General features: G+C 40.5%; 1 protein-coding gene across 6 annotated transcripts in view; it reads right to left on the bottom strand.

Annotated features, from left to right (window-relative positions):
* Positions 1-27,716, bottom strand: part of Npas3 (neuronal PAS domain protein 3) — an 839,406-nt gene that overhangs the window by 58,574 nt on the left and 753,116 nt on the right. For all 6 annotated transcript variants that reach the window (XM_048361745.1, XM_048361746.1, XM_048361747.1 and 3 more), the window contains one exon: positions 7,520-7,638. In XM_048361745.1, coding sequence (XP_048217702.1) covers positions 7,520-7,638 — 119 coding nt within the window. The remainder of the gene's footprint in view (positions 1-7,519; positions 7,639-27,716) is intronic.

The following is a 27,716-nucleotide window of genomic DNA, read 5'->3' as shown; positions in this document are numbered from 1 at the left end:
AGGAAGATGTTTGGGTTAACTTGTGGTGTGTTTTTCTTTGGTTTGTTTTTATTTTTGTGCTAGTACTAGCATTTGAACTCAGGGTTTGGGGTTCTTGCTCAGATTTTTCACTCAGCCAGTGGCTCATGCCTGTCATCCTAGTTACTCAGAAGGCTGAGATCTGATGATCATGGTTTGAAGTCAGCTGGGTCAGAAACATCCCTGAGACTCTCACCTATAATTAAGCACAAAGGAAGCTACAAGTAGAGCTTGGCCCCAGTGGTAGAACACTAACAAAGGCTGGAGCTCTATCACTTGAGTCACTCTTCTACTTCTGGCTTCTTCCTGGTTGAATGGAGATAAGAGTCTTTTGGATTTATCTGCCTACGCTGGCTTTGAACTTGGGCCTCTCAGATCTCAGCCTCCTGAGTAGTTAGGATTACAGGCACGAGCCACTGAGACCAGCCCTGAACTTGTGTTATGTAGTTTTATTTCTAAAAAAGCTCTTTGGGGCTTATGTTCTATTAATAGCTTCATTTTACAGATAAGAAAACTGAGGCGTGGATAGCATAAGTAACATCCCCCAATGCTGGTTTTAGCAATGAAAGATTAATTAGGAGGGAAAGGAGTGTATTGATGGGAGGCCATACTGGCTGAATTAGAGTTTCCAGGTGGCAAAAAGGCATTTTAGGGGAAGAAAACAGTGTGATCCAAACCCACAGCACTCCGAATATGCAGCCAGATTGGCTGCATGTTGCAGGGGCGTCAGTGGTAAGCATTGCAGGAAAGAATGGCACAGGTGGTGGTAAGAAAGGTAACCTGGGGTCAGTCAGATTATTAAACATGTTGGCACTATGAATCATTGATGGTATAACAGCAGAAAGGTAAATGGTCACTGAGGCTTTGGGAAGGTAGTTGAGGGGGCCAAGATGTAGGATAAATATGGAGTAGTAGAATCTCCTGGGAGGTAATTTGGGAATTTCTCACAATAGATCTGGAAACATAGCAGGTGGATCCAGCCAGTTTGGGCAGTGCATTAATGTGCTAGGGGAGCAAGAGGAGAAGGTGGTTAGAAGGATTAACCTAAGAACTAAAATCCCAAATGACTGAAACTGTAAGCAATAATTCCCTGCTAGTCTGCTATCATCTTGAGAGTTGTTAGTATAAACATTCAATCAAGACCAAGTTTGCATATGAAGAGTCTTCAACTTTAAAATTTTACTTAGTTGTGATTTTTTTTTTTAATTTTTGACATTGGAAATTCTACTGCTGTACACCCAAGTGAATGGGAAAGAGGGACCAGGTGCTACTGAAAAGAGCTCTCTTGACTATAATTTTAAAATGGTAGGCAAAATAGTTCCAAAAAATATTTTTGTGAGAAATACTTTGTAGAAGATTATCCCTATTTGCAGGAGGGGGAACAAAATGTAAATCATCATTTATTTAGTTCTTCGATATTTAAGAGCTGATCTGTCTTGTCACAGGATTCTAATATGTGTTAAACACTAGATGGATAAATGGGAGGGAGGAAGAAGGAGAAAGGGAAGGGATGTTGTGACATAGATGAAATGTATTCAGGAAGATGTACCAATTTGCTATCTAAATAAGTACCAAAGATGGCATCATATTAAATAGGATTTTGTAATTTGAGATCTATGGATAAACTCCAAGGATTCAAGAACCTACAGTTTATTGTTTATGAAAGATTCCACAGATTTCATCAAATCTCTTTTTTTTTTTTTTTTTTTTTTTGTCTGTCGTGTGGCTTGAACTCATGGCCTGGGAGCTGTCCCTGAGCCTCTTTGTGCTCAAAGCTAGCGCTCTACTAATTGAGCCACAGAGCCACTCCTGGTTTTTGAGTGGCTCATTGGAGATAGGAGTCTCATAGGGACTTTTCTGCCCAGGCTAGCTTTGAACCATGATCCTCAAATCTCGGCCTCTTGGGTAGCTAGGATTACAGGTGTGAGATACCAGCACCTGACCATCAAATCTTTTAAAGGGATCTCAAATAAAGAAAATGACACAAATCACTTTTCAAGTTATCTGTATACCTTAATCCACAGAACAGATACAACTATGGCTTCTCAAAAACAAGAAAAAAAATCCTAATGTAAAATACATCTGTGCTTGTCCTCAGAGAAAAATAAAAGAATTGTCTTTAGTTAATTCTCACTCTTTAATGAATTGTCTTGTTATTTCATCCATAGATACAGGTATTAAAACTGAACTTTACCAACAATTCTAATAAACCTATCAGTTATTTTCTTTATGAATTTTTTATTTCCTAAGAAGGCCAGACAGTATTTCAGACGTCATTTAGTTCAACACTAAGCTACAGTAAAACATAGCGCCAACTCATCTTAAATGGGGAAACTTGATTTTTTTATCAAGAATACCAACTTAATCCACAGTCCCTTTGTTGTAGCAAGGGATTCTGGAGTTTGCAGATTCTACTTCTGTGAAGAATTCAGACATTCTTAACATTGTACAGACCCAGACAGAGACTTTGTCTCTTTTTCAGTTTCCCAGTCAAGGCTACTCTACTCTGGGTTAGTGTTAGGACATTATAATGTGGAGCTAAGTCCTCCAGAAATGACAGTGGTGCTGGTGGGCATTTAAGAGTAGATTAAAAACCCGAAAGTTCCCTACTAAAGGAAACTATCCTCCAAAGACAGGAGCTAAGGAGGCGGCCCAATTAGTCTTCTATAATTTCCTTGATTACATATCTCCTTTTGCCCTTCCCCTCTCCCAGTGCTATACCTACAGAGTTCCTCCAGACTTAGTCCAAATAAAGAAGGCAGATTACTGATGCCAGGCAATTTAAATGAGAGCTGTATTATGCTGATATGTGACCAGCAATGAGACCTAAATAACAAGGAAGTCCCTAAGGCATAGAAAAGTGGCTAGACCAGATAACATGCAACTGTGAATTTCTAAGCAAATGAGGACGGAAAGAACTGAATGTCAGCTCCTACTTGGGAAACTTTATTAGACAAGGCAACTTTCTTGAGGACTGGGGTGTGTGTGGCAAATTAAGCTACAATAATTTGTGTGTCATTCCATGCCCAAATTAGCAAACTGAGACTGGCTTGTCTTTCACAAGCATCCCTAGTTAGAGGGTACTGGGTTGAGTATCTGAAATGCGTGGGGGGCAGAAGTGGTTTGGATTTTGGAATATTTGCATGTACATAATGAGATCTTTTTGAAGATGGGACACACGTTTGAACATGAAATTCTTTTGTACTTCAGACAAACCTTATCCTGAATATAGTTTTATGTACTACTGAATTTTAGTTCACCTGTGTTTTGACTTTGATCCATCAGCTAATGTCAGACATGGACTTTTCCACTGGTAGCCTTATGTCAGGGCTCAAAAGGTTCAGACTTTGGAGTAGTTTAGGTGTTGGGATATGGTCATTTATGGGAGTCCTGGAGAGGAAGGTGAGTATCCATCCATAGCTCTTAGAACTCTTCGAGGCGTCAGTGTCACCCAGCCCTGATGCTGTGGGGTACGGTGAACCCCACTGGGAAGCTCTTACTCATGCAAAAGGTTTTTCTTTAAAGCACTGAAATGATTATATTTTGAGGTCTTTCTCATGCCAGCCTTTTAAGCCTTTTTTTTTTTTAAATTTAAGAGTGAAGCAGGATTATGGAAACAAATTCTAGAGCTCCTCATAACTGCTTGAGAGCTGTATGTCTGGGTATGGTGGCTCAAGCCTGTAATGGGGGCAGGGAGGGGTGGAGATAGAGGGGTGGACCATGGTTTGAGGCCAACCTGGGCAAAATGAAGTTAGCACAACTCCATCTCAACCGATGGTTGGGCACAGTGGTATATGCTTGTTATCCCAGCTATGACGGAATCACAATGTCTAGGAGAAACAATGCCCATCTCTCTTCTCCAGTGACATATGGAGATACAGTAGGAGAATCACACAGTTCAAGCAAGCCAGAGCATAAATGGAGAGCATACCTCAAAAATAAGGCAAAAAGGGACTGGCTCAAGTGGCAGACATCTACCTTGCAAGCACAAGCCCTTGTGTTTAATTCCTAGTGTTGCCAGAAAAAAAAAAAAGCTGTATAAGGATGGAAAAGCATAAGTCTCAGTTCTACTATCTGAAAGTGGGTATAATGGTTAATTACTTATAGGAAGTTTTATGTAATAGTACTTTGTGTAGTAAAAAAATATATAAAGCTTTTTGGCAAAGGACCTGCACAGAAGCCCCGTGTTCAACAAGTGACACTTTTGTTACTATGGTTACTCTTAGTGACAACTGCCAAAGATAAAGTGATGAAGCTAGTTAGAAAGGCTCATGTGCCCAGTCACAGGAAAAGAAATGGAGAGAAATATAGTGACCCACAGTGAGAGAGTGAAAAGATAAGTGAAAAGATAAGGGAGGAGGAGAAAGAAGAAGAGAGCAAGGAGGAAGGAGAGGATGGAGAGGAAAGAGGAGAAGGAAGAGGAGGGCAAGCAGGAAGAGGAAGATGGTAAGGAGGAGAGAGTAAGGAGGGTGAGGAGGAGGAAGAGATAATATTAAACACAGTAGACAAGTCAGAGCATGTAGGTAGCAGTTGTAAGACGGACAGGGGCATTGGGTGGAGATTTTCCTGGTGTCTTACGAAAAACTGCTAGGGTGGGTGTATCACAGGAGTGTGAGCCTGTATGTTATTTGATGGGATCTTTTTTTTTTTTAATGTATGTGTTTTAAAAATTTCTTTATTGTCAAAGTGATATACAGAAGGATTACACTTTCATATATAAGGAGTGCATACATTTCTTATCCAACTTCTTACCTCTCATTTTTCTAACCCTCATTTGTCCCCCCCCACCTTCTTCCCTCTCATTCTCCCCCCCCCACCATGAGTTATACAGTTGTTCTACAGCATATAGTTTTGTAAGTATTGCTGTTGCACTGGTTTGTCTTTTATCCTTTGTCTCTCCATTTTGGTATTTCCTTTCCCTTCCTTAGTTCCAATACACGTATATACAATATCCAGGGTACCAAAATCAGTTGCAGTGATATCTCCTCATGTTGAAGGTGGGCACTTTTGATACCCTTGAAACTACCCTTTTCAAGCAAGATGTCTTGATTCCTAAACTCAAGTTGCTTCAAAAGCATTTTTCTTTCATTTGTTCCCATGGGGCTCTATCTACTAAGTGACACCTGTGAGGCTCCTAAGGCGCTCTACAGCCCCACCCCCCCTCTTCACTTCCTGCAGAGTAGTACCCCCTAGTGGCTAGGTACATGAGGTGTGCAGCCTCCCCAACTTCAAGCGAGGCTTCTTCACTGGGCAAAGGCTGGTATGTTAATCAACCCTTAGTCTCCCTTCAGGAGTGTGGTGAAGGTTACTACTTGGGTATCCAATGGCATGCCTAGCCCTCCTGGATGTTTGATGCTGTCCTTTCAACTTGTATTACTTTCCAAAATCCTCTTTAGTTATCTTGTTTTTCCCCCCACAGAATACCTTCCTCTACTAGAATGTAAGCACCATGAAAGTAGGGGCTTTTCCCTGTTCAATGCTGAGGGTTGAGGATACAGAACAAATCCCCTAGTGGCAGCTTTGCTGAGTGAATGGATGTTTTATCTAATTTCCAACCAAGTGGCAAGAAACAGCTTTACTGAGGTGCCTTCCTGGCAAATCAAAGATAATTAAACTCATGCTTACACTAAAATGTTGTTTCTTCATATTATTTCTTTGTTCATGCATCCCAGGGTTTTTATTTTGTTGTTATTGCTTTTACAGATCGAAGGTTCTGAAGAACTTTGTAATCCTTAGTTTGTAATATGAAGGATTTTTTTTCCTGCTTTAAAAAAAAATACCTGATAGCCATATATGTATTTAGTGTTGGTCCTAGAGGTTAAACTTAGAGCCTCGGTTCTGCCTCTTAGCTTCTTTTCTTCCCCTCAAGGCTGGCATTCTACTTGAACCATAGCTCCACTTCTGTGTGTGTGCGTGTGTGTGTGTGTGTGTGTGTGTGTGTGTGTGTGTGTGTGTGAGATTAACTGGAGCTAGCATCTCACAGTCTTTCCTTCCTGGGCTGGCTTCAATCCTTGATCCTCAGATCTCAACATCCTGAGTAGCTAGAATAGCAGTCATGAGCCGTGGGTTAGTGTCCAGTCCAGGTGTGAGCCACCGGCACCCAGATAGACTCATTTTTCCAAAGTGAACCTTACCTCTTCCACCTAGGCTATAGCATCTACCAAGAAGTAAAAGCCCAGAAAAGGTGAAGAAGGACAGCTGAGAGAACAATAAAAGTTGGGAGGGAATCTCACGGCCTTCTAGCACTAAAATAATAAAATCTCCACATGTAGTCTGTTAATGCAATTCTGAACTTAAATACTGCCATACTGTTAACAACTAATAAATGCACAGTGCTCTGCAAGGCAGAAAAATACAAATGCACTCTGGTGTATTTCCCCAATATAGTGTTTTATAACAAGTGTCTATAGGGTGATGCTACTGCAGGTGAAGGTTGCTTCCTCTTTGCTTCACACCTTGCTAAAGGTCAAGGTTGCTCTGCATGTGCCTTTCAGACCACAGGACAGCTCAGCTAAAGGTCGTCCTTGGAAAGGCCCTATTCCCATCTCCTTCCTTCTTTCTTTCTTTTTTTCCTATAGAATTAATGTCGAAGACAGTGCCCAACTCTGGTTTCATACATTTGCTAGTCTCCTGGTGACTTAAATAAAGGTTTTAAGGCCCCATGATAGCAGTAACACCTCAACAATGCTATGGTCACCTTAAGAATTAAAGTCTATGATTGGGGAAGATCTGTACTGGTTATACTGATGGTGCACCTTCCTTCATACAATAAGTGGTCTGTAGGAGGCTGGCTTGTGTGTTGTAAAATTGATAAGAGTCAAGTTGCTAAAGGCAATTCATAAATTTCATAGCTTTTAATTTATGTTGCTATAGTAACTGGAATAAGGTTGGAGGTTTTTTTGAGATTAGAAGACTTTTACATCTCTAACCTTAGGATGATAATGATGTTAGATTATGACCAGATTTCATTTTCTGCTTGTGAGGGACATACACCTCATCTCTTTGAGCATTCTGTACACACTTAAACTTGACTAAATATTCAGCAATTGAAATTTCACAGTTACGGTTCCTAACATCTCACTCTGGTTTTCTTATCTACACACGTACATATCTGATGATGACAATCCTATTCACTTGGGCAGTCTCTACAGAGAAAGAGGTAAGAAGTAGTTCTAGAACATTTGTCTGGAACTATATGTGCTCGCTTTCTTCATCAAAGTCAATTTCCTGCAGGTACTCAGTCACATGGTGTGTTATTAACCAGGGTCTTAAGGGAAGACTTGAGGAGGAGTGGCAGAGGGATTTGGTATACCTGCGGTGTCTGAAGTGATGAGGAAGAGGTAGAAAGATGCTTCTACAGGAAGAGTGGCTGGGCAGACCTCATGGTGGCTGAAGGTCACATGTCCTTAATTATAGGAACTCAAAGCAGCTGGAAACTCAATGCAAATTACCTAGTACTTACCTAACACAGGAATGTCTCCCCTCTCAGAGTCCAGCTTACCTTATATCCCGATGATTTGATATGCACACCACGTTTGGTTAGTGTAGATTTCATTCGGATGAAAAAGGAGCGCTCAAGGGTGTTGTCCGTGGTTAGCAGACTGGGGCTGGTTGACTCCACTGAGGAATACAAAAATACACACACGTGTAACTTAGACTCTCCACAGCCGCCTCCCCATGCCCCAGCTACTGCTCAGGTGCAATCCTTGAGTTCACTAAAAATAAATGACTGATGGGTGCTAAGAGCGCAGTAATCAATTTACCTCATTTAGAAAATGTTTACTTTGCAGAAAATAAAAAAGAAAATTAATGTATCCAGAGTAACTCCTTTCTGGTTTTGGATGAGAGTTATTCAGGTCTTCTAACTTGCTGCAACTTCCTAAGTAGGACCTCAAAATAATAAGTAATTGCAGCTCTTTTTCTTTCTTTCTTTTTTTAACCAGTATTAGGACTTGAACTCAGGGCTTAGGCAACTGCCACTTTCCTTTCTCCTGCAAGGCTGGTTTATACTCTACCACTTGAGCCACAGCTCCACTTCCAGATTTTGGGTGGTTAATGGGAGATGAGTCTTATGGACTTTCCTGCCTGGGCTTGCTTTGAACTGTTATCCTCAGATCTCATCCTCTTGAGTAGATTACAAGTGTGAGCCACCAGGACCAGGCATCAGAACATTTTTTTGGTCTATGAATCTTACAGTGGTACTTTTTGCTCTTGGTTGTCTAAGAACACCTTTGTGTAACCAGGCCAGAACTTCACACAAGTCTATTTTCTTTAAAAGAAATTTCTAAGTGTTTTATAAATTTAAATCACTTTTCTAAAAATAAATTAATGAGAGAGAATTAAGTCTATTAGATATCTAATTTTATTCTTCTTAATTATTAAAGTTTTTTTTTACTTGAAAGTAAAATAATATCCAACAATGAACAGGTTTTCTTTATAGTGGCTCTCTACTAATACCAATTTTCTCTGGAATAGAGAGGTTTAAAAATGTTCCTGAAATAAGAAGATTTCAGTGTTGAATATATGTGAATATAGCTACTAAACATATGTCACAACTTGTCAAACCAGGCTTTTAAATTTTAAATTATGAATATCACTTGTATATTTCTAACAGTAAGTAGTCTCTAGTTTACATTTGAAACGATGCTCAGAAGAAAGAAGGGAACCATTTTATGGACAGGAAACTGGCTATTCTTGTCTGGGCTTGTCTTGTATCACTCTTCTCTGAACAGGACTGTATTTTCCTGCATTCATGACTTTTCTATTCTGGGGTGATGGAACAATGACTAGTGTCCCTTTCTTATGTGTCTCTCTTAAGGTTTTCTCTTTTTTTTTTTGTTTGAGAGAGCATGGATCTGATGTCATTTTAAATGTACAGCTTTTTATCACTCGAGGGAGAAGCAGAGCCATGTTATATTTAGTACTTTCATTTCTTCTGATTAAATATGAATTACTATGAAATTTTTCTCATCATCTAACACGCCATAATACGCCAACAGCTTTTTAATACACTATATAAGCACAAACTTCTGCTCTAAGAGTTTAATTTGCCCCTCTAATCCAATCACATCAACCTTATTTCTCTTATCAGAGATTCCCATTTTGAATTAAATGAGCTCATTAGTTTTAATCAAAAGCAGAGAGATCAAAACTTAAACGTAAATGCTTTAGATCAGAACTGTCAGTCAGCCGTGCAGTTCTATTTTACTAAAACACAAGATCAGAGACCCTTAGAACCAATTTTTTCTCGTAAGGGATGCCGAAAGCTTGAAGATGCTATATCCTCTCTTTTTTCTCCCTCCCAAGGACAGATTATACATTTAAGGTTAGACTTAATTTATAGCAGTTTTTTTTTTCCTCTCATCCTGGTGGAAATGGAAAAGTATGCCGACCCACTGTTGTCCCTTTCACATTTATTGGCACTGGCCCTCAGAGACTTGAACTAACGTGAAGCCATCAAATTCCACACCACAAACCGCAGGCTTAAAAATTCAGCTCTGTTCAGCAAGATTGTGTTTGCCATAGTGGAGGGTGGGGGGAGGGGGATGAACCTTCCGAGGGAAGTGGAATATGTTTTTAGGGTGAGACTCATGGATATTCTGGCACAGTAAGGAAGTAATCCTCTCGCCATAGAAGGGAGACTGATTCGGGCACCTGTAGTGATTGTTACCATCACCCATGTGGGAACCGCACTGTAAAACACTTAAAGTGGCTATGAGAGCCCAGCATGAGCACCTCCAGCTGGGTGAAGACATAATTTTCTCATGGCTGGGGAGCCAGGTACCACATTACATCACACTCCAGCCCAGGCAGGAAAGAGCACCGCAGCTCATGTTACAGCAGAAATTGCCTAAACATGCAGGACAATATTAACCACACAGGAGCTACCATGTGAGAGGAATTCTGAGGTCAGGTTCACCCCCCCATTGAAGCTCAGGTTTAAAATCTAGATTGGTACTTAAACTTTAATTCAAGATCTATAGGGTTATGAGGGACCCTTGAGACAGAGACCATGCAGTTTAGAAAAGAACTAGATTTCTGATGATGATTTCGACTTTTCAGTGCTTGTAGATGTCTAGTTCTGAGGATAAGACAGAGAAGTGACTTGCCATGCTTTTCAAAGGGACCTGTAACAGACTCATTCATGGCATGATACCACGGCCATGTTTCCTATGGACTATAAGATACACTTGGTTTATCCCAACTGTGACAGTAGTGTTGCTTACTTGGAAAGACATATGGTCTGCATGTGACAGCCCAAAGCAGCCACCTCAGGAGAGTGGTGCTCTGACTGTCTCAGGTGAGAGGCTATACTGGGGAGACCAAGGTGATGAGGCCACAGTGGCTGACAGGACCATGTGTTGCCTTGAGTAGTGGAGGGATGGAACGGAGGACACAGTAGTAAGGAATGTTTCTTTGGGATGCCTGCTCTCTAGAAGAAATTGGCACTGATTTATGCCTAACAAGAGTTTTAGGATGCTTTCTATAAATGAAACATTTTTGTCAACTTTTAAGGGGCAGCCATAACTATCATAGGCTCTGATAAAACATTTGGGATTCAGAGAAGTTCTATCTGCTGCTCGAGACGCTAGAAATATCTGTGGAAGGCTGACTTAAGTGGTCAAAACTCAAGTGTATTCAGTTTGGGCATATGGATGATAAACTAGGAGATGAAAAAACAAGACACACCTCAATCAAACTGAAATAAAGAAAATATATAGTCTTTCTTGCTGAATCTCAACAGCCCTTAGTTCTGGTCCTGGGGCTTAATCTCCTTAGACTTTTCACTAAAGGTGGGCACGTTGTCACTTGAGCCACACACAGTTCTACTTCTGGCATTTTCCTGTTTAATTGGAGATAAGAGTCTCATAGACTTTAAGGCCTAGGCTAGCTTCAAACCATGATGTTTAGATCTCAGCTTCCTGAGTAACTAGGATTACAGATATGAGCCACCAGCACCTGGCTCAGGTTTTGTTTGGGTTATTGTTGTGGTTTTTTTTTTTATTTGTTTTTGGTAGCTCTAAATTACTTCCACTTAAAAATACCAGCTTTTGCATATTTTATAAAATCTGGAGAACAATTTATAGCATAAGTGTGAATGGTTTTTACTATGAGTTAGTGGTTTTACGTGAGTTTTACTAGACAGCTGTGCGTAATTCCACAGCCAATGGTGTGGTTGTTGTGATCTGGATCTTCACTTATGGGCAGACAATGGTATCAAGTGGAAGGAAGAGGCAGGTGGCTGAGAATCACCTAGTTCTTATTGGGCTGAAACTAGGGCCTAGGCCCTTTCCTTTTCTTTCATTCCCTTTCCTTTTCCCTTTCCTTTCCCCTTCCTTTCCCTTCCATTTCCCCTTGCCTTCCCTTTCATTTATTCTTGCCTCCCCTTTCCTCTTCCCCTCCCTCTTTCCTTCCCTCCTCCCTTCCCCCTTCCTTTACTTTCCTTCCCCCTTCCCTTCCTGCTACTACTGGGGCTTGAATTCAGGTCCTTGTGCTCTTGCTTGGCTTTTTTTTGTTCAGGACTGTTGCTCTACCACTTGAGCCACAGTACAGCACTTGTAGCTTTTTGCTGGTTAATTAGAGATATGAGTCTCTTGTATTTGTCTGTCTGGACTACCTTTGGACAGCAGTCCTCAGATATCAGCCTCATATATCAGATATCAGTAGCTAGGATTACAGGCCTGAGTCACTGATGCCTGGCTGAAAACTTTCAGTATTTATTCTAAGGTTTCTCCAAGTATACATGAGGCAAACCCTAAGGAGAGTAGAATTCAAATATTTTTAGTGCAATTCTAGCATCAGAAACCTTCATCTGCCACCAAATACTTACAGGTGAAAGAAGAAAAAGGAAAAACTAAGATTTGTGTATGTGTATGTGTGTGCACGTGTGTGTGCTAATCTTAAGGTTTGAACTCAGGGCTTATGTGTTGAGCTTTTAAGCTCAAGGCTAACAGTCTACCATTTGAACCTCTGCTTCACTTCTGGCTTATTGATGGATATGAGTCTCATAGACTTTTCTAACTGGGATGGCTTCAAACCATGATCCTCAGATCTCAGTCTCCTGAGCTAGGATTACAGGTATGAGCCACTTGCACCTGCCAAAAAAGTAAGTTTTAAGAGGTCTTAGGAGACTTTTTTTCTTTTAAAAGAGAAGTTTTATTAAGTCAAAGATACTCATCCCTTACTATCTGTAGGGGGTCCTCAGATGCCTAAGTCCCTTATACATAATGATTTATTATTTGCATATAACCAGTGTATATTTACCCCTATAACTTTCAGGAGTAGGGATCCTTTGTTGTTTTTTCCTGCAAGCAGCCTTTTGGTTCTTTATAGTATCATTCCTGAGCCATGCAAAATGATCAATACAAGCAACTGGCTCTGGGAAGCTGACAAGAAGCCCTGGAGAAGCATTACATGCCTGCCTTGTGGACCAAATGCTTTGGGCTAGACATCCCTCATCCCTGATTAGTTATAATAAAAATATAAAGGAAATATTAAATAAATAGTTGTTGTATGATAGTGTTTAGCTAATGATGACAAGCAAAAGTCTGTATACATTCATGCAGATTCAATTTCTTTTAGATATTTTTGATCAGCTGTTGGTTGATCCTGTGTTTATGGGAGTCTGACTATAGATCTTTTTTTTCCAATTTCATTGCCTAACAAATCAATGCAAGTAGTTTTTTAGGTACTCTATAATTACAGGACAAACCAAAGGCAAATATCCAAAAGATATGAAGATGTTTCATTTTTCTGTTATCTTAAGAAAGTCAAATTGTTTCATTGGCATAGTCTGTGAGCTTTGTTAGAAACTGATGTATATTTGGATTTTAGGATGAGGATATGTACAGAGAAACAAGATACTTCTTTTTTTGTAAAGATGATGTACAGAAGGATCACAGTTACGTAAGTAAGGAAATGAGTACAATACTTTTCTTACGAAAGTTTCCCTTTCAAGTAGCGGAGGGACTACTAGGGAGGGATAAAATGGGAGAAGGGATAAGAGAAGAGAGTTGGGATAGTGGGTAGGACCAAAGTTCAATCTATACATATGTGGAAAGGTTGTAGGACAATCCACGAATATGTACAATTAATATTCATTTATAAAAAAGAAAAATAAGAATGAAGCAAGCTTCATTCACTGGAAGAGAGCACACTTCTGTACCCAGTTGGAATTGGGAATGCTTTATCAGAAGACTTGCTTTATCAAGTGAATGAGAAGCAAAAGTAACATGTCATCCTTAGGTGGAATTCTCCTGAGACCATCATGATGTGCGGCTTCCTCCTTCTCTTCTCTCTGCCATGAAGACTCTTTTCATTTGTTTGCTCTGGTGGTGGAGTTTGAACTCGGGGCCTGGTACTGTCTTAGCTTTTGCATTCAAGTCTGGCACGCTACCACTCAAGCAAGCTACAGCTGCCTTTTGGTGGTTAATTCGAGGTAAGAGTCTTGTAGACTTGGCTTTCTGGACTAGCTTTGTACTGTGATCCTCATGTTTCAGTTTCCTGAGTAGCTAGAGTTACAAGTGTGAGTAGTATCTGTATTTCCCAGTGCTCATTAAAAAAAAAGGGGGGGGGGTGATTTTTAAAAGGCACCTCTCCTCATTGTCATAGACAGTAGGATTGTGTGATCTCAAAAGGCAGGAATTCATATTATCATATATTATAATATAGATGATACCCATTTCTTGCTGTTCTCAGCCTCTTTGCTCCTCAAATGCCAGCTGTGTTTCGGGTAAGCAGACATCCTATAATGTCTGTGGGACGGAAGTGGCTTCCCCCACCCCCTCAAGGATTAGTCATGTTATTCTGCCACTCTCCCACACGAAACAGTATCTTGTCCCAGGAGGATCTCAATTCTGAGGGGAGAGCATCATGTCCTGTCCTTTTATTCATCTCTAAGGAAGTGTTTTCTACAAAGTGTTTGAAAGTCCCAGGCCAGGGGGTTTGGTAGTTAAAAGGGATTGGTATGGTTTCCTCAGGAATTAGCAAATACTTAGTCTTCTGTCTTTTGAGTGTTGGCTTCATCCCATCAGCCTGTCTCTACCACATGGCAGGGCAACTCTGAAAGGGGTGACGGCCCTTAGGATCCCAGAGTTGGGACCCTCCCCGCCACAGTGGTGGGCAGTGCCTTCCCTTCCAGTGGTTACTACTTATCCTATCCTCTGCAGGCAGCATAGTTGTACCACTTGCACTCTGGCTCAGCAATGGGTTTGACAACTTGTGGGACAAAACAGCACGGTGTGATGTATTTAAATCTCATTAGGACTCATTCCAGCTTTCATTCAGTTGTGAGTCTTCAGCTTTGTTTAGCAACTTGTGAATCATTAACTGAAACTCCAGAGCAGAGCTGTGAAAATAATTGTGGTTCAATAATGATGTAATAAACTCCTTTCAAAGTCCCCTTAAAAATAATCCATCAAGAAAGAAAGAAGGGCAAAAATAATAATAGTCTGCCAGTCTGTGCCACCTGTCAGGATAAACTCCCTGGGTCTTCGTGGCCTTTCTTAGAGGAGAATCCTGATGCATGGTGCTGCCTTTCAGGTTTCCTCTGCCCCGCAGGGGTTGTTCCTGGTGAGGCTGTCCCTGGAGAAAGGGAGGGCGTGCACGGAGTGTTCAGTGGCTGCCTGCTGTTCTGCAGTTGGCGTTTGGATGATACCACTCTAGGGAAATCTACACAGTGTCAGAGTCAAGCTGATACCAGTGGGTGTTTCTAGACACAACAACTAAGCAACAAGGAAGTTCAAGGGGGGAGAAACGGAGAATCGTAAAGATCGCCTTGGAGAGTACATGCTATCCAATATGACCCATTCAGCAGCAGGCGATGCATGCCCAAGACGGTGCCATAGGAATACTGCAAGAGAGTGTTTTAAATCTTATTGGAAACTCCCTATAAATGTTGCCACTTCAGGGATCTATTCTGAAGGAAAAAAAATGCAGTGTGTCCTCTTGGGATGTAGCATGGATTCCATTACCGACATTGCATACAGGATCAACTATAACAATACTTTTTATCACGACTATAAAGTGGCCATGAGCCAGATCTTCATATAAAAATATTCAGTAACACTGCAGGCTTCCTTTTCCACCTCTTCTGATTCATGCTTTTATTTCTTTCCTTTTCCTTTTCTTTCTTCCCTCTTTTCTTATGACAAACACGATGTCAGACAAAGGGCATCAGCCTTAGTCTTTGTAGTACAATACAAAATAATACATAAACACCTTTGTGAAGGCAGCTCAAAACCCCATGTTTTCTATTAAAAAGTCATGTTCAATCTTCACTGTTGATGGAACCGAATAGCTAACACAGAGAACATTGTATATCAGAAAGGTCAATAGTTATTATGAGCTACAAATATATTTTTTTCCATCCTTCAGGCTGTTTAGCGCATATCACAGCATGAGCAGCTGTCTCCTTTAATGCTTTTAAAATTAGAATCCCAAAGAAGAAGAAAAAATTATGGTGGCGGTGATTGCTCTTTGCCTTTGTAAGTTTACTTTAAGATACTATTTTATATACATGAATCTTTCACGCAGCCTATCCATGGGGCCATAACTTGTTACCAGTATCCAGTTGAACTGCCATGTTTATTTTCTTAGAATCCTAGCCAAGTCCCCATCTTAGGCACAGATATTGTTTCATATATATCTATCTGTACACACACACACATATATAATGTATATGTATGGTGTATATGTATGTACTCTTTTTCCAGTGTGTACGCATGTATGCACATGCATGTATGTGTGTGCCAGTGCACCTACGGCATTGCACTCTTGCTTAGCTTTTCAGCTCAAGGTTGGTGCTGTACTTCTTGACCTATACCTCCACTTCTGACTTTTTGCTGGTTAGTTGGCAGTAAGAGCCTCTGGGATTCGTCTACCTAGGATGGCTTCAAATCACGATCTTCATACCTTAGCCTCCTGAGTAGCTAGGATCATAAGTTTGAGCTACCGGTGCCCGACACCCATACTATATTTTACCAGAGTTAAATAGGGGAATGTGGTTACAGGGCAGTTGCAAACACACACATGTGCATCCTGCCTTTTCCTTCCTTAATGTTTTTATAAATAATGGCAACAACATTGTGTCATGAGAAACAGCTACACTCCAGGGGTGAAAAAACCAGGCAGGGAAAAACAAACTAGTGGGAAACAGAGTATCCCTCATTTTCTTCTGGCATGGTTTCCTCCTTTTGGTAAGAGTTTCCAGAACAGAGGCTGACACCTTTGAGGAAGCTCAGCGAGTGACATCGGGAAGTACTGACAGAACAGGAGAGACGGCTTTGTTTTAAAGCGGACACTTTGGGGCAAAGGGGTTAGGGAAAACGGTATGGAAGTGGCAGCTGTATGCTTCACTCTATATGCAGGACTGACTGAACTGAGCAGAACATCCAGCAGGTGCCTCAGGAGGGTGAAGAGGAAGAGTGGGGCTGGTCAGGTGGTGGCCTGATGAGCACTGATACATGAACTATGCCCCACTGATTTGAATTTCAGGTAAACAATGAATGGATGTTTTAGTTTGATCCAAATAGTAGATATACCTTTGAATTGTATGTCCATGTGTGCGGGTATTTGGCCTTGAACTCAGGGCCTCACACTCTCACTGGGCTTTTTTGATTGTGCCTGGCACTCTACCACTTGAGACACACCTCTACTGCTGGTTTTCTATTGTTTTACTGGAGATAAGAGACTCATGGATTTTCCTTCCCTTGTTGGCTTCAAATTAAGATCATATCTCAACTTCCTTGAGTACCAGTTTAATTTTCAATCTTGCTTCTCTGTTTGGCACCATCCTCCTAGAAGGATAAGGGTTTCACGTGGCACAGAGAAGGAGTTGTGTAACATGGCAGCTGTTTGGTCAGTGGGGATGATGAGTGGAGGGACCAAGGAGATTGGCCTGGGATAATCTGTCTAATGGAGTGAACGCTGGTTGCCTAGAGGTCTGTCACTACACTTAGAGAAGTAAGAAATAGTGGAGATTTCAAGTGAAATTTGGTATGGGTTTGCTGTTTTCTTTCATATGTGCCCTCTCAAGTATGAGGTCTGGCAGGATGGCCAACTTTTATTTTCCTGTGTGTGTAATCTGGAACTATGTGTGACTATGGGCTGGCATATCTCCACATCTGCGTCGGTATTTTCTGCTAATTTATTTATTTTGTTCCTATGGGAAGAATTTGAATGGCTAAAATTTGTTGGTTTTATTATGGCTATGTTCCAGCACATCTTGAGATGGCTATTTTTCAGATGTTTTTAGTTAGAAATACCATATTAAATCCATCATCAATAAAAAGAACAGAGGGTTATTTATTAGAGAATATTCTTAGTAACATTATTTATACTTTGTAATAATTATGAGAGGCTAGTAACAGGCGATAACCTAATAATTATCTTTATCCATTATTTTGCTAATGAATATCTATTTTTGACATCTTTAATTAAACAAATTTTCCTTTGTCTCATGATCCCAATAAGTTTCAATGAAAATTGTTCCATCCTAATACTTAAACAAAGTCTTTTAATCTTTTGCAAGAACTGGAAGTCACTCTGCTTTGCTTTGAGGAAGACAGGGTTAAATCAGCATTACCTTTGTCAGCTAATGCATATGAAGGAAACATTTCCATATCTGAACTCCATGTCTTCATCATTTGTATATTTTCTTCAATACTATGAATAATGTCCCCAAGTGGTAAGGCTAGAAAAGCAGCCATTTCTTTAATGAGTCCGTTTACATAGCTTGCAGTTAGACTTGTCACAGACTTGTCACCTTCTTCTTTTCAATATAACAACAACAACAATAATAAGTTATAGGTGCTGGTAGCTCATGCCTGTAATCTTGGCTACTTAAAAGACTAAGATCTGTTTCTTATCTCCAATTAACCAGAAAAAACTGGAAGTAGAGACATAGCTCAAGTGGTAGAGTACCAGCCCTGAGGGGAAAAGTAAAAAGCTAAGGGGATATCACCGAGTTCTGGGTTCAAGGCTCAGTTCTGGTGAGCACACGTGCGCACACACACACATACACACATACATACACACACACAGGTGATTACTTAATGGTGATGAGGGAAATGGAGTAAAAATAGATTTTAAAAAAACTGGGAACAAATAAAGTTTGTTGATACTAATTTTCACTGTTTTATGAGGCCAAGTGATCTATCAGAGTTTTTAATGACATACTTAATATTCTCCTTTTTTCCCTCCTTTTTTAACCATCAACTCTTTGGCATTATATCAGTTCCCTTCTGGGTCTGAGCTGTGTGTTACAATGTCCAATGGCTATTTTTGCACATGGACACCACACATTCCTCCCAGCCTGGGAGCTGAATGCCCCCAGTGCATTTTTCATCATTGTTCTGTGGTTAATCCCCTCAACTGCAGGGGCTCCAGGTATTTATGGCTGGGTCTTCAATTATTTGACCTTACTTGTGAATGAATCCATCTGTAACAGTAGGCTGTCCTTTGCCCATTTTCTCCATTTCATGATTGCTTTTTATCCCTAACAAACTCCATTTACATGTCATTAATAAAGTTCTTAGCATTTCTTTTTAATAGCTCAAGGAGCTGTATTTGAGAAATGACATAAAGCCTTAGATCATCTATAAGGAGAAAACAACCCTGTTGAGATGCTTATCCACATGTACTCTGAATCACCCTCCATTCTTTAGTTAACTCCTTCATCATTTTGGTTATAAGCCAAGCCAAATAAACCTAAAGAAATTCCCCTGAAATGGGCAACAATTTACCCATAAATACTTGAAATTGAGGATGTTTTTCTCCTATAAAGGTGCTTTAAAGTAGTTTTAATTTATTGTACAAATAATGCACAAGTGTTCTAATGATTAGTAATGTTGGTTATTTGCACAGGAGATAATATTGCTTTCATTCTTCTTTTGGTGCATCATGTCTATGATTTGTTCTATTGGTGTTAAAAACATACATGCTAAAATTGTTATTCTCTCTAAGCAGTTAAAATTCTTGGCAATCTAGCTCTAATCTAAAACTGAAATTAAAATACATAAATATGCTGGTGGTAAAGGCCTAGGAGGGTCAAGCTTTGTCCTGACCATCAAAGTTTCTGTTATTGTTGTTAACATTAATAACCAATATTTACAACCTTCCTCTTAAAGTAGAATGCTTCTCTCTGTCCAGGAACTTAGGGGGAAAACAGGTGGTTTCCAAGAGGAGAAATAAAGCAATGAAGAAATTATCTCCTCATCAAAGATTTTCTCTACTTTAAAGAAATATTCTCTTTGAAACAATTTAAAGTTCAACATTTTAGATGTACTTCTTAAGTCTAAAACATAACATTATCAATAAAAAAATCCTGGATACTGTGATGGTTATTTTCTCCTCTCTTTTTGAGTTGTTGAGGAAGCAAGTATTTAGATACATGAAGAATATGTAATCTTGGTAAGGCAATATTCTGGGGAGTTTCCATATTTATATATTTTTTTCCTCCATTGTTTTTTTTCACTACCCAGAGCCCAGGCTGTTATTTTTTTTCCTGAAGTCTGAAGATCACCCCATGGATTAACAAATGATTGAGGATTCTCTCTTAAAAGACTCTTTAAAAAACTGTCAGAATTGGCCTGAGACAAAGATTTATTATGAACTATTTAAAGGGCTTAATATATGTATCCCCAATGAGCCCTTGGAGCAAACTAAAAAGGAAGAGTGGAATTCTCAAAGAATAGGGAAAATTCTCTAATGCCCTACTTTCTTCACACCATGATTACTGTTTACTCAAAGGAGAAAATGCCGAGCCTGTCACACAAAGTCTTCAGAAGCCACAGTCCTGCTGATGTACAGTAAAAACAAAACAATGAAGACCGACAGTAATGTGTGGCTGTAATTTACTTCCTAACCTGTTCACTACCACACTAATGTGGCTACATCTTGTAGTAGGAGCTGATCCCTGACCCACAGAGCAATCAAACAACTACCCAAGTGTTGTCTGTCACACAAGCTGGGACCATCACCTTAATTATACATTCCTAGATAACAAACCTTCCCTTAACAAGCAACTTCTCTTATGTGCCTTCCAACTCCTCCTTTCTGTCCTTGAAGAGCACTGCCCATTACAGTTCACTGCCATTGAAATTTGTGAAGCATATTCATAAGCAATCTTCCTAACAGGTAATAAATACTATCTGAGCAGGCTGTTTGCTTTATGAGAATGCCAAGATATAATTAAAATTAGAGGCTTGCACTCCTGGGAAGGGTCTAAAGAAGAATAACCCAATACCAAAGGGAAAGTTTGCAGTGAACTTAGAACTAAGCTATTCTCTTTTCAGATTATTATTATTATTATTAATTATTATTTTTTATTGGGATTGTCTTTGGGAGGATTTATTTGACAATGAGATTCCCCTCTCCCCTTGCTTGGTATTTTTGCATGTGTGCACTAGCTTTTCTTCTTGTGGAATGGGATCTCTTCATTTTATGGTCATTCTAATACCTCACCTTTCATTATGGTCTGAAGATAATGCCCTGGAAGTTGATCCAGGCAGACAGGAGGATGGTACAGGGAAGTTTTAGCAGCACTTTGAGAGGTACCAATGGCTTTTTCTATGGAAAGAAACTGAGGGCACTGTAAAAAACTGCCATGGACAAAGAGTGTAAAGATTGACTTCCAGGACATGGTGAGTTCCATGTTCCTTTCAGTCTAGCACATCAGAAAGGTGAGTGGTATGTATTCTGATATGTGAAAGAGGAGAAAGGACTTGGAAGCCTAATTTCTTGATTCAGTCTCTTTAAGGCCTTTCCCTTTACATAGATGAATGCCTTTTATTCTTCAAACCTGTTGTGTTGACGTTTGGTAAGACTGGAATAGTGGTGCTACTGGGAAGAAAGATGGTCACAGATGGTATGGAGGTCAGACAGATAGCATGGAATTAGGAAGCTTGAGAGTCTGGGCCAGGCCAGTTCAATCATGACAACTCTTTCTTATTCATTCCTTTCTGTTTGTGAAAGCTGCAACATTACCTGAGTTGGAAGTTACCTATCTTCTGGAAGTTGTTGGGATAATCTAGTAAATTCACATAAAAAAGGATGTTTTATCCACACATATGTATATGTGTACATATGTATAATTTAAATTTGAGCAACATACATTATTGTGTGTTTAAGGTACTCAGTACCAAATGTGCATCTGATTAATATCGGAAAACAGTCTATAGGCACATTACTGTTTTGTTCTTAAGACTCACACGTGCATTAACAATCTGCCATGATCAACAGGACTTTGGGTAAAAGATGTCTAGGCTAATAAATATCAGAAATGGATAGATAGGTACCTTGAAACTGTTGCAAGGTGACAGGTGAATTTTATAGTGATTAGTTTTTGTTTTTTTTTGGTTTTATTTTTAGTGATTAGTTTTTACCAGAATATTCTACACAATAAATCTGAACACCAAAAAAGGAAAGAAGGAAGGAAGGAAGGAAGGCAGGCACACAGATAGCTAGCTAGATATAGGGTATTTTTTTTTTGTGTGTGTGTGTGTGTGTGTGTGTGTGTGTGTGTTTATAAGTGTGCTTGTGTGTTGGTACTAGGCTTGAACTCAGGGCCTGGATGCTGTCCCTTAGCTTTTTAACAGCTCCATTTCTGGCTTTTTTGTGGTTAATTGAAGATAAGAGTCTCAGACTTTCCTGCCCAAGCTGGCTTAGAGCTGAGATCCTCAGATTTCAGCCTCCTGAGAAGGAAAGGCTCATAGGTGCTTGCCGTTAATGCCCAGCAGATATAGGGTATTAAGAAAGAAATCAGGGAAGACTGAAAACAAACACAAAAGATTAAGAGAAATGGGGAAAAATACACAAAACATATGCAGTTGAATTGACAATAAAATACACCAAACAAGAACATAGGGTGCATTGAAGAAATAGCAATGCTATTCTTAGAGCTACATGATTTCCCTAGGCATAGAAAATGAAAAAGACATGAATTAACATATAATAAAAAAAGAAAAATAACCATTACAAAATAGGTATTTCTTGAATTGGCAGCCACTGTAACATTTAAGCCTAAGTGTTCAAGGGGATGGGCTGGATTTTCTTAGTAGCCACTCTTGTTTTGCATATCCCAGCTTTGAGGGACCAGACATTAGGAGAGATGCCAGGTGATAACGTACACATTTAATTTAGTTGTACCAACATTCTTTGAGATAAGCACTTTATTTTTCTCCCAACTTAATAAGGACCATAGTCTAGAACTGTGCACTCTTAAAAGAGCCACTACTGTTTAGATACCATGTTTTACATGGGGTTAAATGTATTTGCTATAATTTCTTTAGAAATCCTTAACTTTGTGTCTCTGCTGCAGTGTAGTTCAGAGCCATGGAGTATAGAAAGAAACCACAAAATGTTGTCAGAGAGATGGGAGAGATTAAGAGTGGTTTGAATCTTAACTTGTTTCCTGGACTTTATGAAATGTGTGTTCATTATTTTATAATAATATCTGCTTTCACACATTGCTGTTTTGTTTAGAACTTCCTTGTCCCATCCAGAGCTTCCCTGAAGTGTTGTTTAGTCTATGATGAGTTCAGATTTCAGGGAAAAGTTGATGTCGAATATCACTAATTGCCTAACTTGAAGGAGTTACTATATAAGTAAACTCTAATACTCCTTCCTAGCTTTTGTTGCTGACACCCTTCATTCTCCCTTCATGAAGTTTTCTGGGTGGGGTACCACAATCAGAAAACAAAAGCTAAAGACTGCTTACACTATTGGACAGTCCCTATGTTTATGAAATCTTACAATGGTTTTCAGACAGGTAAAGGTTTCTCTGGCAAACCCCTTCTAATGACATCGGCTTGCTTCTCTTTCTTCAGGGCACTTCACAAATGTTGTCATTTTATGAGCTCTTTCTTCCCAGAAGCCTACTTTTAAACAAAGTTTTGAAGTCATACTTCCTCCTTTAAGCATGTTATGACACACTTAAGAGATTAACAAAACAGTTTCTAAAAAGATGAGTTGATAAATACAAGCAATATATGTGTATAAGAAAGTATGAGGACTAAGGGTGTGTCCTGGCCCAGAGAAGATGAGATGTTTCCCAGTGGAGCACAGCTTTAAGGAAGAATAAAATGAATAAGGAAAAGAATGGGCAGAAGGACCAGAGGACACGCCTCAAAAAAAGACTACTGTTCCATGTAGATGATTTACCTTGACTTGGCAAATTCATAGAGACAAACTACAGAGGTTACCAGGGGCTCTGGGAGGGGAAAATGGAACGTTCCAGTTTTTTGGTAACCAAATTTCAGTTGAAGATGGTGAAAACCTAGAGATGGATGGATGGTGGTGGTTGTACAACATAAATATACTCAGTGTTGCTGAACTGTACACTTGAAAATGGCTAGAAATGAGCTGCAAATATGGCTTAGTAGTAGAGTGCTTGCCTAGCATGCATGAAGGCCTGGGTCCAATTCCTCAACACCACATATACAGAAAAAGCTGGGAGTGGCACTGTGGCTCAAGTGGTAGAGTGTTAGCCCTGAGCAAAAGAAGTTCAGGGACAGTGCCCAGGCCCAGAGTTCAAGCCCCACAACCAGCAAAAAAAAAAAAAAAAAAGAACAAAAAGTAATTTGGAGTTGGGCACCAGTGTCTCATGCCTGTCATCCTAGCCCAGAAAAAGTGCCTGTTGGGACGGTACCACAAGCCCACTTGGCCACAGATCTAGATTGCTGGGCAAAACCTAACAACAATTTCCCCGTGACTTGGCCAGGTTTATCCCATTCTCTCAGATAGAGTTAGACGGATAATCCAAGTTTCTTGACTGTGGGCCCAACCCTCACTTGAGTAATACAGATTAGAAAGATGAAATAAAGGAACAAGCTTGATTAGTCACCAGAGCAATAAAGATGACTCTCATTGTCTGATCAGGTGGCAAGGACTCACTGGAATAAAATCAGAGAGTTCTGACTTTCAAGGACATAAAGGTCATTATTTTCTAGGACAGAACAAATCATGTATCAGAATGAGGAAGGAACAGTCAGAGCCAGATTATAAACACAAGCCCCAGAAATGATTCCGGAGAAGCTAATGCAATGATATTGAGAAATGTCACAGGTCCCTATTATCGTCAAAGTCACTTTAACTAATTGGCTCAAGCTATAAAAACATACAATCTGGGTCAAATGACGCTGCTGAACAAAGCTTCGAGCTCAGGCATTATCTTAAATCAAAGCCTCCCAACATGAATGGAAAGGAAAAGGAGTATGGATTGTTTTACTGGGAATCATGGGTGATGTCAAACCTGGCTTATTGAAAAACATATTTTATTAGCATATATTAATTACAGGAAGTGAGGAACTTCATGGAGGTACTTCCATACATGCACATGGTGAATTTTGGTTGTATTAACTCCCTCTATTGCTATGCATTTGAATTTTTCTTTATGGTTCTAGAGTTTGAACTCCAGGTCTTGTGCTTGCTAGGCAAGTGCTTTACTACCAGAGCTCTGTTTCCACAGCCATTTTGTGCTTTAGCTGTTTTTCAAGTAGGGTCTCAGAACAGGTAGGTGCCTGCCTTGACCTTTATCCTTATACCTATAGACTCCTAAGCAGTAATGATGATAGGTGGGTACCAGCATGTTTGGGTTATTTGTTGAGATAGTCTTACTAACTTTTTCTTCCCTGTGTGGGCTGGTTTCAAATGGAGATTATCCTAAGGTCCAGTAACTGGGATTATAGGCCTGCACTATTGTGCCTCACTTCTCATTTGGATTTTAAATTTTTCTTTTTTTGCTGGTATCACAGTTTAGACTCATGGCCTCAGGATTGCTCTGCCTCCTTGCTCTACTAGTTCCCTGCCATGGCCTCTAGCCTAGTGTTTTGCTGGTTATTTTAGAAACAGAATCTCATGGACTTTTCTGCCCAGGCTAGGTTTGAACTATGATCCTCAGATCTCAGCCTCCTGAGTTGCTAGGATTACAGGTATGAGTCACTAGTGCCCAGTTACTTCTGTTATTCTTTAAAAGCAGGCAGCTTTTAAAGAATATGAACAACGTTGACAGTCTTTCCCCCCCCCCCCCCAACATTTCTTCTTTTCAGGGGATAATACGGGATTATATGAAATATATGACACCATCCATCCAAAGATACCTCATCTTTTTGTGATAGACTAAAAGAAAAAACACATACTGCCAATTATCAAATTAAACAGTCACACAGGTTGTAGAATGGACTCCAAAGGGAATGATACTAAAATATGGTGAAAAAAATCAATAGTATTTTTTATGACTCAGGATAAGTTTGATAATAATTATTCAAAAAACAGAAACCAACTATATTTAACAGTATTGGCTCCTTGACCCTCAACCCTTCCTTCATTTCCAATTTCCTTTCAAGCATTTATCATCACCCAAGTACCCAAGTTGCTTTTGTCAGCTACATTCTTCAAAGGAACCAAGTGCAGCTGTAGATACATCGAAGTCAGTGTGGTCCAGGGAGGACACATGCATGGTCAAGAAGGTCTGGGGTGAGTTTCAATTTTAAATGATGGGGCCAGGAAAGATCTCACAGAGGAGGGTAGCATCTTCTTATAGATGAAGCACACAAGGTCATGACTCATGACTGTCTTGTGGAGTAGTACCAGGAAGAAGGCACAGCCTGTACAAAAGACCAGAGGCAAAAATCTTATATGTTAAAAAACAACTATAAGGAGGCCAGAATGGCTGGGGTCAGTCTGGGAGAGGAAAGGATAGCCAAGGCAGAGAAAGGCAGGCATGGGTAGCGTGGGCAAGTCATCTTCATGGCCTTGAACAACTTGGGATTTAGCTCTGAGTATGATGACAGAAGCCACAGGGGAGCTTCTAGTGGACTCAACGTATGACCTGGCTCTTGGGTGGAGAGAAGAATGGAGAGAACAGCAGGTAGGGGCACAAGGAAGTATTGCCTAAACTCACAAAATGTTGGAAGAAGTGGAGGAAAAGCAGGAGGAACATGCGGATATTGTTGGGAGGAGATGGCTGCTGTTGAAACTTCAAGTGAAGAATCAGGCCAAAGATGAGGCTTAGATGCTGAGAGGAAGAGAGATAGATAGCAGGGAGATGGAGAGAATGCAGTTGTTGTTTTTATTATTATATCGTTGGGCTACTGAATTGCTCGGTCTTGGGGCTGTCTTTTCTCTGGATCCTATCTCGTAAGTTGATGGTAGGATTGAATGAACTTCTCATAGCAGACAGGAAATGCCTCAGTTTGCCTCACAAAGCATACCTCTGGAAGAGAGAAGCAGAGCTGAAAATCTTCAAGGAGGGTTGGATCTGAGAGAGCAGGGAGGGGAAAAGACGATGACGGTAAGGTGACTCCACACTGCCTTGATGATGTGCTTCCCGTTGGCCAGATGAGGGGGACAGGCAGTGTACAAGGAGAGGCAGGTTTTAATTGGAACCAGAGTGAATCCATTAATTTCCTCATCAAGAGCTCAGCCTGCATTGCCCGATGCAGACCATGCAAAGTCTTTAAAACTGTTTCTTTTCTCTTCAGGACCTAGTGTATTTCATCAGTGCAACTAGGAGACATGGTGCAGGCCATACTCGGGTCAGCAAGTCACATTCTTCTGTGATGTTTGACTCCACGGAGCATGGTATCTAGCGTGCTGTGTGATCGGTAGTGGGAGCTTGACACCGAGGCTAGCACAGGTAGTGTGATGTACACAACCTAGGGAGTGAGGAAGACGGGGACTGGGTCTTCAAACCTTTTGTCTAGAACTCTCCTTACCCAGGATGTTGCACAACTGCTCAGAGTGCAAGAGCTGGCTTTGTGGAGGCGGTAGTTGTTTTTGTACTATTTGAAATATTTGGCTGCTCCTCCTGCACCAAGGCTGTGAAACCTGCTTGCATCCTGTTGCTCTGAGCAGCAGAGATCATTCATAGACTCAGGCCACCTGGAGCCATGTAACCCATCACTGAATGTAGATCGGTTCCGTCTAAACTTGTTGGCTCCAGGGTCAGCTTAGTGGGCACATTTAGTTTTATCTGTGCCAGCTCAGGCTGGTCCATGGTACAGAAACAGTCTCAAAGGGGGAGACTCTGGATCCAAAACCACCAGGTCCTTCCCATCTCTGCCCCTCTTCAGATTGGTGTTTTAACAGCTCACAATCATGGGAATTTTTAGAACAAAGTAGAGCATTTGGAGTGCTTATTTGCATGTCAATTTCCAGAATGCTTCTCCAACTTTCCCCCATGCCATAGTGATGCTTTTGTATCTCTTCTGCCTGGGAACAAATGGAGAGGAAGGGCTCGAAGTGGGTCAGCACAGTGTCCTGGCACTTCCTTTGGCTGAGTCTTTGCCCAGTGGGTGGAAGCCAGACCGTTACTTCTGCTGGGCCCCATGGATCTCCTCAGCAGCCATGCAGAGCTGGGAGGTCTGCTTTCTTTATTGTGGCTTTGGAGCCAGCAGGCACCTGACCATGGGAATGTTCCTGCGTTGGGTCACAGGCCTTGGGCAAATGACCCCGGTGGGAATCTAATGAGTTCTACTTCTGTGTTCTGACCATCTTTTCCTTTTAACCCATCACTTGCCGGTCCGCTCCTGCCTTGGAATAATGCAGGTGCCAGGAGAAAAGTAGGATTTCTTTTCCTTTGGGATGGTATCCAGGTCCTGTCATTACATTAAATCAACTCATAAGTACCCTGCACCACTATCATAAAACAGGTTAATGAAAACATTCTTATCCATCAGGTATTCTTGGACACCACAGTC

The sequence above is a fragment of the Perognathus longimembris genome, chromosome 14 (assembly GCF_023159225.1).
Source record: "Perognathus longimembris pacificus isolate PPM17 chromosome 14, ASM2315922v1, whole genome shotgun sequence".
NCBI classification, from domain to species: Eukaryota; Metazoa; Chordata; class Mammalia; order Rodentia; family Heteromyidae; genus Perognathus; species Perognathus longimembris.
This window is presented reverse-complemented; position numbering and strand designations above follow the sequence as displayed.